We start from the raw sequence: 17,273 nt of genomic DNA, 5'->3' as shown, positions 1-17,273 counted from the left end.
TATTTTTGTAACCTCTTTTTTTTTAATAAAGAATGTGTGTATTGTTTGTTGTTTGTGTTTGCATCAGAAAGAGTGTGCATTTGAACTTAATAAATACATAAATAAATAATCGAGTAAATAAATACAAGTTTGTAAATAACTTAATTTTGTGTTGAACTGCACTGGGACTAAATGCAGGTGCACTGAGGTGTATTGGTTAAATACGCTTGTATGACAATTACTACATTGTCTGTGTTTATAATATGTTGTCTGCCTCATTAGGACTATATTAGCCAAAGTCAAAAATGTTATATACCTACAAAAGGACTCGGTACGGAGAATGCTGTTAGACCGAAACACCTGCTCAAACTAACGTTGCACTACTCTCTTCCACTAGATGGCGACATATAGTTAGAGTCTCGGCAATTTTGCTGTGGCTGGTTTCCTTCTTTTATTGCAGTCTACTCCTCTGTTCTTCTTTACGCTTCATTTTCCCTGAAGACGGATTTAGCGAAGGTGGACGTTTTAAAACAGTGTCATTATTATATTCGAAAAGCGAAAACTATAACGGTATACTTTGAATGAATAAGTGAATTGATGCGTTTTTTTAAAGCATTAGTACTTCTGTTACCACGACAAAGCTGTAATAGAATTTATTGAAATTGTCGAACAAGAGCCCGTTTTCAGCTAGTGATTATGGAGTCTGCATATGAAGCCTTTCATTCGTATGATTTTGAAAAAGACGAGAATTTCAAGAAGGGTATACGCAGTCTGAGTAACGTGACCAGCAAACAGGACGAACTGCTGAGAATTAAAATGTTCTATTACAGCAGGTGGGTACATCCAGGATTAGCAACATGTATGTGTTTGGGGCACTTGTATGTTGGTAGCGCCATGAAATGTGTATGTGACCCCTTATACGGTACAAGTCATTTTGGAGTACTCTGATAAACTAATACAACTTGTAGTAGAAAAAACAGTCTTTAATAAAATATCTTCATTTTAAAGGTTTATCCAGCCCGTTGACCTAAAAGGCTACAAGCAGTGGCTCTCGTCCCAGCCGCCCCAGTCCCACACAAGCCAGCAGTGTACAGCTGAGGAGCTGGGGCAGGCTTGTAACAAGCTACAGCTGAAGGATCTGCCCCTTCAAGCCGATGACAGTTTCACAAGGGAGCTCCCAGTGAAAGTCCAGCATGGAAATGGGGGTCATACAGTTGCTCCAGACTCCAAAGCAGAAGAGCGAGACTGTTGCCTCTCATTTGCAGAGGTTTTTCAGATGATACAGTCAGGTCAGGAGATTCCCGGAGTCCAGAAACCTAACATTACTGCGTGCAATCACAACCCAACTGCCTCGCAAATGAATAGAAAAACTAAGCCTTGGGAAAAGAAATCCTGATGCCCTGAGACAGGAGACTGAGCATACTCCAGGGATCCCTTCCAAGTTTTACTGTGGGCTGTACTCCGCACACCTGAGCTTGCAAACTGTTTTGCAGTTTATCTGTTTAAGCTCAAAGGTCAGGGGTGGCCAGCCCTGGTCCTGGAGAGCCGCAGAGTCTTCTGGTTTTCGTGTCATCTGATTATTCAGTCACTTAATTGAACCAAATATTTGCCTTGTTTGTCAACACTAACGTTTTTTTTCTAGGTCTTTAGCCATCGATGATTTAAAGATAACTAGAAAACCTGCAGGACTGTGTCTCTCCAGGACCAGGGCTGGCCACCCCTGCCATTTCCAGTAAAGCCTGGAATAGCTCAAACTATTGCAGACGTGCACACCCCAAATCAAGGGGGAATTGTGACTTATTTTGGGGTATATACAGCTCTGCTTGCAGCGTGGTACGTGCCATGTGTCTCATGGGCAGCAGGAGTTGAAGAGTAAGTAGCGGGGTTCCGAAAAATACAACGTTGCGCGTTCCCACGTGTTGCTACAACTGTTTAAATATCATACCTGTGATTTGTCTTTTCATTGTTAACATCCTGACAACTTTTTACACATGTAACTTTAAAGTCTGTTTCAAAGCTCTTCATAATGTCTGCTGTAGTTTGAGATCTGTCGTCAATCACTGCAAAAAAAAAAAAAAATTGATCGTTATTGCTGTGTTATCTGTTTGACAATGTGGGCACTAATCGTTACACGATTAGTGCACTCAAGCAGACATTTTGAAAAGAGCTTTGAAATGGACTTTAAAGTTATCAGTGTGAAAAGTTGTCAGGATGTTAACAATGAAAAGAAAAATTACAGGTATGTAACAGTTGAAGTAACACATGGGGACGTGTAACGCTCTATTGTTCTGAACCCCGCTACTTACTCTAAGAGGTGGAATTTTGTATGCGATTCCCAGTCATGTCCCTTGATTTTTTGAAATGGGATGACAGGGACAAATTTCTGAAGAAAATATAATTGAATGACTGTCTGACAGTCTAAGAAAACAAAATGTAAAGCAGCCTGACCAATCAAGGGAAGATGACAATGAAAGATTACAAGCTTTTCTTTTTAGAATTTTATTAGAAGACAGAAAAATCTGGCACATCAAAAAGAAAAAAAAAACACCGTTCTTCACGCAGTGTACAGTGGAAACACTGTCCTTTTATATCTCTGAAAATAAAAAACATAAATCAACACAGAACTGTGTTATACACTTTCAAAATGATACCGAGTATCGTGCTTAGAAGTTAATACAAGATGTGCTGTTGTTGTTGTTGTTATTATTATTGTTTTTATAAATAAATAATTTTTATTTGGAACTTCATCAGAGTCTTGTTTTCTTCTGGGTGTCTTTGCTAGGCTGACTTGGGTGCTGTGGACTTCTTTCTGTCTGTTTTGGTATTTGAATTAAAGCGAACGCGACCTGGTGTTTTGATCGACCGCTTCTGTTTGCCTATCATCTCTGACCCTTCCGTGCGTTTCAGTTGCTGGGCCTCCTTCAGTAAGTCTGGAACCGGGGGCTGGCATACTGGGGTCAGGGCAGTGCAGGGCAACAGCTTGTAGATTCTCAGCTAATTAAGCAACAAAGAGTTAAACATAGCAAACCTCTATACTGTCAGTCCCCAGAGAGCAAAACCATTGTCACTGCTGGTAGCAGTAAAGCTGAAGTCAGAATCTCATTATACAATACGTTCAGGTCCCTCCTGCTTTCTATCCTGGGCATTACCTGCTCTCTGCTGCTGAAATTAACATGGACTTCAGGGAATGTAGGTGGTAAAATGTGCCTCACTTTCTGTTTGTACCATCTTCCCAGTATGTTGCTTTTCTGTAAAATGTACAAGTAAATAAAACACTACAGATGAAAATAAGTCAAAAAGAATGCACAACCAAACCAAATCTTGATTTTGGGTTTACGTTTGTTGCAACAAAAGAAGCATGCATTTCAGCTGAAATCGAGATACCTGGCTTTAGAGCAGGATGATGATGAGGGTTGGGTTATTTTGTTGTTGAAGTTAATTACTAAACCAGATGTCTTGCTGGATTTGCTGATCACAGAAGTGTTAAGCTGTGTTTTACCTCCTCTCCCTTCACTTCCCACTTTTTCCAGGTGATGTTGATCTGATCGTTGGTGTAGTTGGCAATGACGGGGTTGTTCTGCAAAATCTCCTGCAGCTTGGATCTGGCATCCTGTGGCATTGTGCCCTTCATAAAGTGAAAGGTCTGGGAGTGCTGCTGCTTCTGATGGCTCAGCATCTCCAGGATCTTCTTGGCACATCTTCAGTAAAACATTGTCAGCTGAGTTAGTAGATTATAAATCAAATTTAAGAAATCAAGCAGAATTTCATTTACATAGTACTCAGCACTATCCAGCACAATTTTTAAAACGCCTTCTCGTGAAACAACCCTAGGCGCTGTTTTTTTAATACGTAAAAAAAAAAAAAAAATTCTATCTTAACATATTTTGCACATAAGTAATGCTTTGTGAGTCCAGCCCACAATGTTGGCTGCCTGTGCTTCAATGAGTGCTGGAGTTGAAGCTGTAGTATCTGCTGGATTCACTTACTTCCAATGGGGGCGAGTGCCCTCGTTCAGCACCTTCAGGGTTTGGCAGGAGGCGACTCTCTTTAAATCAGCAGGCAGCTGGGTGGGGAGGCCTGGCTGGACCCTCACCTGCCATAGAGCCTGGCCAAATGTACCTTAAAGGGAAAGGAGAGTCATTTAGGATAAGCCCATGTGGGCCCAATGATAACCATATATTACCAGGTTTTGAATAAGAACAAAATATATTGCCCAAGTTGGCTCATACTAATTCCTAATTTGCTTTAAAAAAAACAACAACATTCAAATCAAGAAACAGCATCTGCGTCTGGAGCAAAAATACCTTTGACTTCAGTTTGCTGTATCTACCTATCTGTCTGTGTAACTGCTTGTACACTACCGATATACAGTAGAAATTAAGCTTCTTTCTTCCATGATTACCTATGTATTTGCCTGCAATGCTCCAAAGACGGACGTTGCAGTCTAAACTGGCCGTGACAATCAGCTGAAACCTGTCCACATACTCAACGTGGACTATCCGCTGCAAATGACACCTCCAGGAGCTGAGCAGTTTGGGTGGGACTGGAGAGGTGGTCCATCCATCCTGCACCTAAAAGTCACATACATGCTGTAACCCCAACAACAACATCAATAACACATTAAAGATGACAGTATCAATCGTGAACAAGCACGTATTGGAAACGTTACCTTCAATAGCTTAGCGAGTGGAGAGTCAGTAAGAGGAGGAAATGTCATTGTATTAATTTATTATCGGCTCTCTAGCTTTCATGTGAAGAGTAGACCTATGTAGCCTTTACATTCAATTTCTTGGGTGACTAACAACCTGCTAATAGCAACATGGGACAGTGCATGCGTTACCTCTTTTTCTGCTTCAATATCATTGCTCTTTGGCCCCTGCATTCTGCAGTACTCTGGGATGAGGTCTGGCAGTCGCAAACCCTTGTTCACTCCATCTCTTGACGCAGGCCTCTTTTCTTCTTTTACACGATAACAGTAATTTTCAATTTCCCAAATCTAAACAGACGAGCAGACGTTAAACAATGCAGCAACTGGAACCCACGTTATACCAGCGTTATATGGCAAAAGCTGTGGTCAATGTGTAATCATCTTGGTTTATTAAACATATGAAAACCAAAACGTTCTGTTTTACTTTATAATTGCATCTCAATCACTGTTTGGCGGTTTGTCAGAATCATGCTGAATGCAGACATGCTGTGATGTGTTTCCTCTGGGATCAGACTCTGATACTAGTAAACCATACCCTGATGTACCCATTGGTATCCCCAGTCAACAAGATCTGACCCTTCTCATCAGTGGACATGGTGCTGACAGATGTCTCTTCTGTGTTCACTGCGAGGAACTTGCCCAGTAGCCCCCCCTGGTGGCTGATAGACCAAGCATAGATGTAGCCATCGGCAGCGCTGGAGAGCAGGATCGCGGTGTCAGGACTGCGTTCCCGCGTGCGGAGGAAGAAAACCTGCGGGTGGAGACACAGAAGAGTTGCAGCGTTACCCTACTGCGCAGACCCAGCGGCTGTGCTATCGAACGACTGCTTCATCTCTCACCTTCTCCACAGCCAGTCTGGGTTTCTCCAGCTTCTCTTTAATGCTGTCCTCTTCCCTTTTCTTCTTCCTCCCCTGACAGGCTTTTGTTGGTTCCCTTTTGGCTCTCGTTTCTTCCTCCACCTTGCGGTCCACAACTAAACTATTTTCATTCAAAACATTCTGCATATCCTGCAATGTGAAGGAGATCCATGTACTGGGACAACTAGTGTAAAGAAGACCCACACACATTCTGCACACAGGTTCTCCCCGGGGTGTTTATTATCTGGTGGTATGGGCCTGTAGTTGCAGTCCAATAGCAAACGCTTCCTAATGTTAAGAGGTCCTGCAGTGTGGTCCCTGATGCAACGGGCTCTTACCTGCTTGGAGTTAGCGGGGCTGGAACTCTTCATGACCGGGGGTGCCGAGTCAAGGGCCCTGTGCTGGCTGGAGAGGGTGCTGGATGAGGATGCGTCTGTCAAAACTGATTTCCTGAGGTTGGCCCAGGGCTCAGTAAGGTCCTCTGCATGATTTGGGGACTTGTCCTGCACAGGCTTAACTTCTTCACTCACCTACACCAGGAAACACAAGGATGCCGTGCAAAGATAAAGAATACATTATATGCCCCACACTTGCTGGTGCTGAATCCAGTGTGATGCACATTGCTGCAGTTTTCTTTTAAACCTAATTGATGTATTTTGGATCCCCGTTATTGTTCAATTCTCATTTGCAGCCTCCTCGCCCCCTGTCCAGATGAAAGCCCTCTTGCCACTATCGTACTGCTATTGCACATGTCAGAATGAGACCTGACCCCCTTGCCTACCCGGACAGGTAGCAGTGGCTGGGGGCTCTGGTAGGGGTTGAACCTGCAGAAAGCCTGTCCAGAGTCGATGTTCCACACAATGATATCCCCACTGTAGGAGGCCGTCACTAGCAGCTTGTTGCCGTGCATGTCCATAGAGAAGATATCCTCCGAGTGGTAGCGTTTCCACTGTCTGTACTCCAGCTCGTCATCTTCCTTAGCATCTCTGACCAGGGAAGTAAGGTTCAATAAAGGCTCAGTCTCATTCCTTTTTCAGGTAGTCTACCGCAGTATGGTTATTTTTTTTAATTAGGGGCTACATGGTGCATTTTAGCAAATTATATTAAGAACCTCCCAATTCTTTTATAAACCAAGTCTAGAAAAGACCTCAGACTGTATTTAGACTGCAGCTGTGTAAGTTATACACATTATTTCATAGGCTCCCAAAAGGTTTCCATCTGGGTATTGATTGGGGAAAATCAATAAGCGCAGTGTGTTCCTGATCGAATTACCACTCTGCTCAAGGCTTGCTCTTTTCATCAATTAACCATGCCAGCCCTGCACATGGTACGAATTCTATGAACAATGGTAATACTCACAGGTACCACATGACATACTTGCTCCAGCCAGAAACGTAAATTCTCTGGTTAAGGTACAGAATTCCAGTTACCTGTGAAAAACAGATGTGCATCAAAACCTGCCCATGGGTTTAAAGGTTTCATGAAGAAGACCAACAACAAGCTGCACCCAGGTATATATCCATTTAAACACTACAAGGTCATTCAAGTGAAAGCAGTCGTTGCTATTTAAGAGAGGCTGATTGCATAAAACACCTTAAACGGTATATAAGGACCTTTTTATTTTATAGTGTTACATGTTCCCATGTGTTGCTACAACTGTTTAGGTTAATTTTCCTTTAACTTTAGTATTGACTTAAATGTGTCCATCTGCTTTCTGCAACACCTTAAATTCAAGGAAATCTTAGGGGGAAATTTAGAGGAACACATGTCTCTTAATTCCTTCCCAGAACTTAAAAAACGGCCCGAATAACCAATAGATGTGCAGAAGGATACTTGAAATGAAATGTATAATCATTTTAAAGATATAGGTTGATGGCAATACTGGACCGAAGGAGCAGTTGTGCAGTTTTGAGCGTGCCTCCTGTACTATACCTCTGTGTTATCGAACTTGGGCAGTTCCCAGAGACAGGCTCCGTTGTTAAAATTCCATAGTTTGATGGTGCCGTCCATGCTTCCGGTGATGAGACGTCTTTTGGGCCCGTCAAAAGTCATGGCTGTCACCTCCACCCCCTTCTCGCTGGAGGTGAGGAACTGCATGACCTTCTCCCCAGTCAGGATGTCCCAGACACTCACCAGTCCATTGTGACAGCCGCTCACCACCTGAGTAATGGGCAGGTACGATTTATCATTAAACTGGCTCACTGTTTATGTCCTTCCTGCCTAGTTTTGCCTCCTGTGACCTTTTAGGCAATCCCAGTTTTTAAACAGCAGCATGTCATGTTCTTTCACATCGGGCCCAGGCCTGTAGTTTGCAACAAAGAGGTTTTCAGTGTAATGGAGGAGGTCCATCCATCATGAATGCTTCTTTGTGAAAAAGTACTTCTGGAAGCCCACACACAAGCATGCTGTATGCAGTTCACTGTTTCTGAAAATGGCTTATGAAACTAGTGGGTTTGACCTGTTATTCTGATGAATTCATGCTCAGGATTTAAAATGAATTAATGTAGAATAATGTGTTTTAATCAGATGTTAAATGTAGATTAATTAAATAATCCAAAGGCTAAAACTATTAAGACATTAGATGATTCTGAAGTTCCTTAACAAACCCCAGACGTTGATTCCTGACCATAGAACGAATGAACGAATTAAATTAATGACACCCCGCTATTTCTCTATAACAGCTTGCTCACAGAGCAGAAGGACTTGAGCAGGTTTCACTTGATAGAATGCAAATACAATAAAAAGAATGGTTTAGCCAAGGACTCAAGAGTCCTGCCCTCCCTTCCTACCTGCTTGAAGTTGCTGTTATAGAGAGCAGCACACAACGGCTGCTCATGAGATGTTAGTCCCTTAAAACTTGCTGCTGCATCTTCTATAGCGCCTTGTAGAACCCCAATCTACAGAAACACAGGAGTTATTGAGGTTATACACTAAACAGCATACAGTGTGTGTACAAATACAATGCTTTCAATCGGGCACCGCCAAGCTGGGATTATCTCAAGACCATCCAACAACAGGGTGTTTTTAAATCAGATTTATTGTGATGTAATGTTGCATACTACTCTGTGCATTTAGCAGTCTACCTAGGCAAAGATCAGATTCTATAATAAGCTAATTGGTACTTTTAAGTGCGATCAACACTTGATAATATGGAAAGCAATATAGGTACAGTAGTCTCTGGCTAAGAGGACAGCCCTCGAGAAGCAAGCGAAGTGTTCTCTTAGCCGAAGTGTTCTCTAAGACAGAGTTGACCACCAATGCCAATCACAATATGAATCGATAATTACAAATGTGTTTATTACTTATGTCAGGACGTACGCCAATCAACATATTAAATGAACAGAATAAAGAAGAGAAAAGCAATAGGCAAGCTTATCTTAATAAAGTATAATAATACACTAGCTATAAACTGACAAAGTCAGTTTTGAAAAGATTGATTAAACTATTTGAATTTGATTTTGATGATGACGAGTTATCAGGTTACACAACAGTACTGTATCAATTTTGAATCGATGCCAAAAAAGTTGTTCTTTTAACCAAAGTTCCTGTTCCTTAGGCGGAACGTTTACAATGGGAGGATTCCCTTTCACCACAAGGCTGTTCTCTTAGGATGTGTTCCTATACGCGGAGACTACTGTAATTTAAGTCTATAGTGCAGCTAGCACTTTCTAGCACTCATATCACACAGTAACTTACGAGGAAGGTAGCAAGGGAGAGTGTATTGGTTTCCTTGTTGTAGTGGATGTCAGAAATGGGGAACCTCCCCAGATTCATGTTTCTGGAGTGGATGTTCTGGAGACAGGTGCAATCCTCCAGATCCCAAACACGCAGATTCTGCAAGAGACATGTCCGTTGGAAAAGCTATCAAAAATTGCCTAAGGGTCAGTTCAATAAAAAGTTAAATATATAGTGCTGCTTTGTGACCCACGTTATTTCCTTGGCCTATAGCAACGTTATGTTGCTTTTCCCAGTTTGTGCTCTCCTTCAATATGTAGGCAATGTACTGGCACAACTGGTTTAGGAAAACAAACGGGCTCATGAATAACCAAGCAGGTAGCAGCGGCATAAATATGGAAAAATCATGCTGAAGATGCGAGTTGTTGTACCGAGTTACTAATGCCACAACTCACTTTATCTTTTGAGATGCTGATGATCTTGTTGGCTTTTCCATTGACCACAATGTGAGTGATTGCAGAGTTGTGCCCTTTCATTTGGGAGGTGGCAGTGATGGTCATATAGGGGTTCCACATCCTCACAATCCTGTCGAACCCACCTGTCACTGGTGCACACGAGACACAGGAAACACAGCCAGCATGCCTGTTTACAGTGTGAAAAGCTTCAAGTGCTTTGTATGCCTTTGTCTTACATTTGCATGCAGCCACCCATGCACTTGCAGGGTCCTTTTTTTTAAGCAAATGCAAAGGTGCTTTTCTATATGCACTAAATGCAGTCCCCACACTTACTTACCTATGAGATTCCATTCAGGTGTATAATCGAAGCAGAGGATCCCCTTTCTTAAAAAAAATGTGGAGTTTCTGCCAATCAAAGAACACAGACAGTGGTTTTAAAAGGTCTACATTGGTTTCCTAAGTGCAGTATCAGAAAACTGCGACTCGCACGATATGTGCAGATCACCTGATTCGGATGGATAGCTTTTAGTTTAGTAATTAAACATAATCCCAAAGAGATGTCTCAGACAGTCAGCAGTCATTGCTTCTTTCAAGACAACGCTTTTAATTACTGCAATATATTCTGGCATCAAACAGATGAGGTGAATGCAGCTGTGGTATCTTACTGGATTCTGCTTTTGTTAGCGTGAGGCAGGGTGGTCAGGACCATGGCAGTCTGATCACAGGCGGAGCACGTGATGACAGCATTGAGCTCAGGGATGAACTGGATCTTACGACAGAGGTCATTGAGGAGAGACTGTTCAAGATTAAAATAAAAAAAAACAAATGACACGCATAAGCACAGGCACCATTCCCAGGGCTGACAAAAATACAACAACAATCACGACTCACAAGACATCTGCAAAACCATATGGGAAAGGTGGCCTTATGACAACAAATTCAATTGTTCTGAATACCAGCTTATCCTAGTGCTGTTCTGCTCTCTGTAGTCTATTAATATGGCCCCTTATATATTTTGTAATGATCAGAACATCATTTGAATAATGTGGGATAACTAAACACTGAAGAGGAAACTAACGCTGCTTTGTTGTGCTTTCTGAATTGAGGAAGTTTGTACTAGGTATTGCTGACATGATTGCAGAACTGGGACTGGGATCAGTGCACTGAAAAACAAGAAATGCTGCAGCACCACAAAGTGACTGTACTGACATTCATTTTGTAACACGATAAACGCTGCAGCACCACACAGTGACTTTACTTACATTCACTTTGTAACACGAGTAAACGCTGGATGTATTTTTGAACACAGATTGTATTGGAATTCTGCAAGATCCACCTTAAAAATAAAAGACAGTAACACAATGAGTGTGCAGCACACAGCATTTCCTTAAAGATAAAACTGAGAAGTAATTACAACCTTTAGACACCAGGTGGCATTTCTTCTAGGAAGAAAAGCAATGTCATTGAAAGAAACACTTTTTAAAAATGCTATTTGACTGCAATATGTAAGCCACTAACTATAGTGTGTTCTACTAATAACATTGGGCTCTCTGCACTCAGCTTTAATGTGTAAATAACTTAAAGGCAGTTTTTATAAATTAATTTGAGTATGAATCATGAAACATTTCAGGTGTGCTGTTAAAAGCACTAGTTTCATGATACAATATTTTATTCTCAGAACCCTATTTGGTAATTATTGACTGTACAGTGTTATAAAAGCCATTTCATATTATGTCATTTAATACTTAACCTGGCCAACATTAATAGCATACAGTATTACTGAAAATCATACAAAATAACAGACGATTATCATTCTGTTGAACTGTTGTCTTGCCAAGTAGCATGCAATGTGCGTTTAAATGAAATGGAAACACTGGGATATCCCCCAGACTTGAGTAAACAGTAAGTAAACAGCATATTTGTTTTTCGCAGTTTATTTTTTTTCCTAAAACAGTTGCATTGTAGTTTCTCAGTTTCAAAACAATTCACTATACAAGATTTTACAATTACAGGGGTGGAGACAGCCAGGCACTGAACAGCTCAGCTCTAATATCTTAACACCCTGGGGCAGGGGAAAGCATATGGGGTGTGTATTGACTCCAGACACTTAATATTTGCAAGGCCCACTTAAAAGATGCATGGCAAGTACAAAGCTAAGTGCTGCACAGCCTCATTCCAAACATGTTGCAAAATATCCTAGGCCATGTCTACTTATCTGAAATAACCATTCAACCAGGATTCTAAAACTACTCCCTTTAAATATAAACCTACTCCCTTTGTCAATAGCGTCAGTTTAATTTAGTTTGGTTGTTCTCATTGTTTTCCAAGCATATTAAGAAAGCAATAGGTTAAGCAGAGCTTTCACCTGACGTGGTGGAGAAGCCAGGCGTGTTGAACAGGCCATAGCGAACTACATCCAAGGAAGTCAGGACCAGTATGTTCCCCCTTCCATCTCCAATACTAAATACTCCCTTTTTACCATCCGTCCTGAAAAAGAAAGAGAAGCATACTATAAAACAGGGTTGAATAGCATGATCATGAGAAAGAAAACATTGCTGAGTATTGCTTCAAAATGAACAGCTACACTACTCCCAGGGTTTTGTCACTGTCCGTAGTTTTGATACAGGATTAAAATCTATGTTAATGTAATAAAATGAGAAGGAAACAGTAGGACACTGATTAATAGAGCTTAACTTTTTTTTAACATTTAAAAAAAATAGGAGCAAATTACAGATTTTAGTACTTTATAGGTATAAAAGATTCAACAGAAAATCACGACTGCTCTTAAGTTGTGTATTTTACTGATTATATAACATTATAGATTGTTTTTGGTCTTTTCAGTAGCAATTAAGCAAATCTCAGCGTTAGACTTTTCATCACCCGTGTGTAAACTACTATCTTTTCTAATATTGCAGCTCAGGTCACCTACCAGTAGTGCATTACTATAATGAAATTATCAAGCCCAGTAAGGGAAAACAGTCTGTCGCATTTGCTGGCGCTGATGTCGAAAAATTCTAATGGAAAGAAAGCATGAATAAGCACAGTATTGGATTTTTTCCATGTTTTTTTATTTATTGTATCTAAGGATGGAAACATGTCTTCCAGTGCAAAGCAGTTTGACCCATTTCTGGTTTTACTATGAGATTAAGAAGACACACCTGAGCTTGTTACTTGTGGCCAATGAAGCTTGTAGTAAAACCTGGAATGGGTGAAACTGCTATGCAGTTGGGATCCTATTTCCATCCCTGGTATCTATTTCTCACCTATATCCCTGTCTGTCGAAGAGATTGCCAACATGTTCATATTGGACATACAGACCATGTCCGTCACCCAGATCTGCTGGGCTTGTTTTCGTTTCAACTGGTCGATCTGAAAGTGGAAGATTTTTTATTTTTTTTTCCCCCAATAAACCACAGTATGTATTCTAAAGCGACTGAGCACACAGGCTTTAAACTATTGTTTTCCACGAATGCATTATTAGTGTTATCTGTTACATCATTGGAGCCTACGATTCTGCAGCAAGAGCCAACACAGGTCTGGATTTGGTTATGGATTTCTCATGACTTCTCCACCACTACCCAGTTTTAAGTTTCAGAGAAGTCAACACGTTAACCTTTAACTGCTCTCACGCAGCTTCAGCAGAAAGTGATTTTATACCTGGTCCATGGTAATCGTGATTGGAATGTGCTGATGTCATAAAACTATCCTCTGGGGTCAACTGTAAATTACAGTACAAACGTCCACCGAACAGAGCTTACAACTGCAGTAGAACACACCACACAAAGAAGGACTGATTTTCTGAAAGCAGGCTCACATGGACAGTGCGGATTAGCTTGAACCTGTCGCTCCAGTAGCTGAGGAACCCGTCCCGGCTGATGGACATGTAGCGCCCTAGCCGTGTCAGGGCCAAGGGTAACCCCATCTTATTCTCCTTTTTCTCAGCCTGCCGGGTCTGGATGTGGTAGAACTGGATACGGACTATCACCTCGCAGTGAGCCCTGCACACACACAGAGACACAGAGGGAGGTATTGACATGGGGGCTACATTCCACCAGTTTCTGGTTTAAATGATAATTGGATGCTGTGGCCCCATCAGTGGGTGGACAATGGCGAGACAACTAATCGTGAGGTAATTAGTGACTGTTTTGGTGGATGAAGAACGGTTGATATCCACAACGCTTTTCTAGACGTTTGTTTCTTTTAAAAATAAATGTTTCACGTGTACAAACCTTTTAAAAAACACATTTAAAGTATTGCGAGTACGGGCCCAAATACATGTAAGAAATTATGCCTGTTCGTTGCATGTGCTTTAGTATGAAAGGGGGCAGTTTATCAGGGGAAGAAATAGCTATAAAGTATTTAACAGCATGCAACATTGATTTTCTTATGATTGTCAATCTGGCGTGTTTTTGATTTCGCAGTGTTGTCTGCCATGAGACCTATTAGTGAGTGATTAAAGCATACATCATCACCATCATCACCAGTCCCTGACGTGGAGGGGGCAGGCAGAGTGTTGCATTACCAGCAAGCTGACTCATCACAGCCTCAACTGGGAATATTAGATATCCAGACAACACTGATATCACACAGTCAGAGCGCATACACTCAAACTGGATATCTGACTCACAGTCTGAAAGACAACCCTCACCCTTGTTTAATAACCACATCATCTTTAAGGGTTGTCTGTTTAAAGTATGATATCATACACTTTTTTTCCTCAACATATGCTGCATAAGTTACTTCATTTTGTAGATATGCAACTTGTATTGTTTTTCCACATAGGATTCCAGTGCTAATGGGGTTAATATTTTCTTGCAGTCCCAGGGGTATGACATTTCCTTTCAGATCTGGAGATCTGGGTTGCAGAGTATGGAAATCCTTTGTCATGCCTTTGTGGTCTCCTCACAGAGGCGGAACAAGAGATGACCCCACATTTAACTATTCAGCTTCTTAATAATTTTGACTGCAGTCAAAACGGCTCGCAGCCTGAGGAGAGATGGCAATAAAAGCAGTTCTAGCACACTTCTACTGTGATTTACAGACCCCTTTCAGGGCTTATTTTTTATTGAGGCAAAGTTTCATTCTGGTTCAGAATATTTATAAACCATTTTATAGTGTTAAGACTATATTTTGATAACCTCATTACATTACATGTTTCTCTTACAGTGCATAATTAAATAAGTTCTCTGAATGCCAGTGGCCCCCCATTCAGCAGCCAAACCCAGATAGCTCACATTCCAAGCTGCTGGCTTGCAGCCCATGGTTAGGCTGTACCACATGTCTAATGAGGACGATCACGGTTTAACTGGTGTCTATGATCTTTTGTTTAAGAAAAGACATTAGTGATATTTGAAAGAACAACAAATGCCTTACACTGGAATGAGCTTCAGTGGCTTGGGGAAGAAGAGAGGCCGGTTCTGTCTATGTAAAGAGTCCTTCTCACGGTACTCCAGCAGCATGTAGTTCAAATACTCGTCCTATAGGGAGAAACACAAAGGGGCTGTTACAGTACTCAGCCAAGGACTCATGCAGCGTGACTATAAATAATGTATTAGTAATGTTTTCAGCAGTGCTTATTACAATGGCTCTGGGAGTTTTAAGTCGTGAACATGTTGCGGGAGTAGATGACTATTTAAAGTTGTTAATTACATAGGCCTCGGAAGACGGCTTGCCTTGTCTTGTTTTAAAACGCATTACAGATCCTAATACTCACAGCAGACTAGAGCATGAAAATAAATACTTGATGTAGTCTTCCAAGACATGTTAAAACTACAATGGCTCAATAATCATGATTCATGTTCACCTTAGCCTAACTCAAACTAATGCTTACGACATCCTTCTACACAGCCTTCTCTGCACTCTGCTTTATCAGTTTGTTTAACATTCCCAAATATGTTCTCCTCCTTGAAATCAATTTTCGATGTTCAGCCCCACTGTTATGTTCCTGCAGCAGTAGGAGGTTTGCTCACCCAGTCCACAGAGCCATCGCAGTTGGTGTCCACCTTCATGAAGATAATGTCCAGGTCCTCGTCATCCACCTCACCCATGATCTTCTTCATGGCTTCTCGGAACTCCTCCATATCCAAACCTACAGAGCACAAACACGTATCTTCAAAATTACTTTGCAGTCCTTCATTGAAAAAGTACCACAAGGCTACCATTATTATACCTGTGCAAACCACACCATTTCCAGCAAATGGCAACAAACTTGGAAGTGTTAAAAGTGGCTCCAGGGCAAGATTGCAAAACCTTTCCTCTTATTGTGTGGTGGAGAATAATCAGCAAGTGTGTGTGTTTCGACTCACACCCCTGCACTGTGTATCACTGACCTTTCTGCCCTCCAATTAAGTATACCTATCCTTCAAAAATAAAACAAAAAGGAGAGAAAGAGAGGACTCCCACCTCCACCCCCGTCTACATCTGCCTCGTGGAACATGCGTTCGATTCTGTGGAGATGCTCATCATTGATCTGATCCTCAACGCGCTGGGACTGCTTCCCATCGGAAGCACTTTCACCCTCCAGTGAGGCCTGGGAACGTGAAATCCAAAGAAAATGCATGAAGAATACCTACCTCGTCCAGTCCTGAGGGGTCATGTCATTGTAGGTTTAATAGGTGTAATTAAAAGACTTCAATTTAGTAATCAAGGACCTGGCTGGAATGAAGACCTGGGTTGGTTTCCCATCCCTGGGTTTCCATACACCGCCATCACTTTTGACCAGGCCCTTCTTTTGTAAAGATACAAGACACCTAATGGATCAAGGTGTGGATTCCACCAGGTCCCAGTGTACTCCCAGGGGAGGCAACATCATTATTTGTACAGGGACTGAGGTGTTGTTCAAACTGAACCCATATTAATAATAATAATAACAACTCTTTGGGATTGCTGTTGGGGTATTCAGGGTAGCTGGTGAGTTTATGTATGTATTATACCTGCTGCTTGGTTTTATCGGTCTCCGAGATTGACCTATAGTTAGAAAAATGAAATAAAAAAGTTACTGTACTTGCATGTACTCCTATCTTCTTAAGCCACATACGCAAAGACTTTCAGATAAAGCCGAATCGAGCTGACGATGGTAATGTCACACATATTGTATTTGAATACAAATAGGTGAAGACCATACAATAATACAGGTGTTCGTATTTTAGAAAGAGGATAATATAAGAAATCATGTGCTTCTGCTGACATATAAATCAGCGAGTGCTAGCTAAAGCACATGTATTATTACTAGAAAATTCATTGGGTTTTTTTGGAAAGTGGAGTTAGATAATTTCCTCTTCACTCAAGAGCCTCTACTTTCTGAGGGCCATCAGTTTACTCTACACTGCCTAACATCCCACGGATGAGGTCACTTATTACACAATAGCTTTATTCTTCCACACATTTTCCCCAGTCTTCCGTGGGTAAAACTTGAAATGCAGGCTATTGTTGCATTTTGGTGTGTTCGTGTATTGGTTGTAGGTCGTTTTAAAAAATTGAGGTCAGCAGTTTTATCACGAACCTCATGCTACCACCGTGTATAATAAGACAGCAAAACAGACGTTTATAGGGAAATGATAATTTACCATGTATTAGAATTGTATCGAAAATAAGAATATC

At 41.3% G+C, this 17,273-nt stretch overlaps 1 protein-coding gene across 2 annotated transcripts; it reads right to left on the bottom strand.

Annotated features, from left to right (window-relative positions):
* Positions 1-2,214: 2,214 nt before the first annotated feature.
* LOC121319282 (WD repeat-containing protein on Y chromosome-like) lies at positions 2,215-15,778 on the bottom strand. Of its 2 annotated transcripts, XM_041256543.1 has the most exons (24): positions 15,644-15,778; positions 15,048-15,151; positions 13,489-13,672; positions 12,938-13,043; positions 12,604-12,688; positions 12,040-12,161; positions 10,937-11,010; positions 10,340-10,470; positions 10,012-10,079; positions 9,675-9,823; positions 9,241-9,378; positions 8,334-8,441; positions 7,477-7,704; positions 6,904-6,974; positions 6,326-6,530; positions 5,883-6,074; positions 5,527-5,694; positions 5,223-5,438; positions 4,820-4,975; positions 4,382-4,550; positions 3,966-4,098; positions 3,479-3,677; positions 3,129-3,227; positions 2,215-2,973 (listed from the first exon to the last, which is right to left on the bottom strand). In XM_041256543.1, exons 1-24 carry the CDS (start codon positions 15,752-15,754, stop codon positions 2,758-2,760), a joined length of 3,432 nt encoding a protein of 1,143 aa, XP_041112477.1. In that variant the 5' UTR covers positions 15,755-15,778; the 3' UTR covers positions 2,215-2,757. The 2 variants fall into 2 exon arrangements, 1 of the variants encoding a protein (XP_041112477.1); XR_005950690.1 differs by lacking the exon at positions 2,215-2,973 and having other exon boundaries at positions 3,142-3,227; positions 3,364-3,677.
* Between the last annotated feature and the right edge of the window lie 1,495 nt (positions 15,779-17,273).

The sequence above is a fragment of the Polyodon spathula genome, chromosome 8 (genome assembly GCF_017654505.1).
Source record: "Polyodon spathula isolate WHYD16114869_AA chromosome 8, ASM1765450v1, whole genome shotgun sequence".
Taxonomy (NCBI): domain Eukaryota; kingdom Metazoa; phylum Chordata; class Actinopteri; order Acipenseriformes; family Polyodontidae; genus Polyodon; species Polyodon spathula.
The sequence above is the reverse complement of the archived record's forward strand: the minus strand, read 5'-3'. Positions and strand labels throughout refer to the sequence as shown.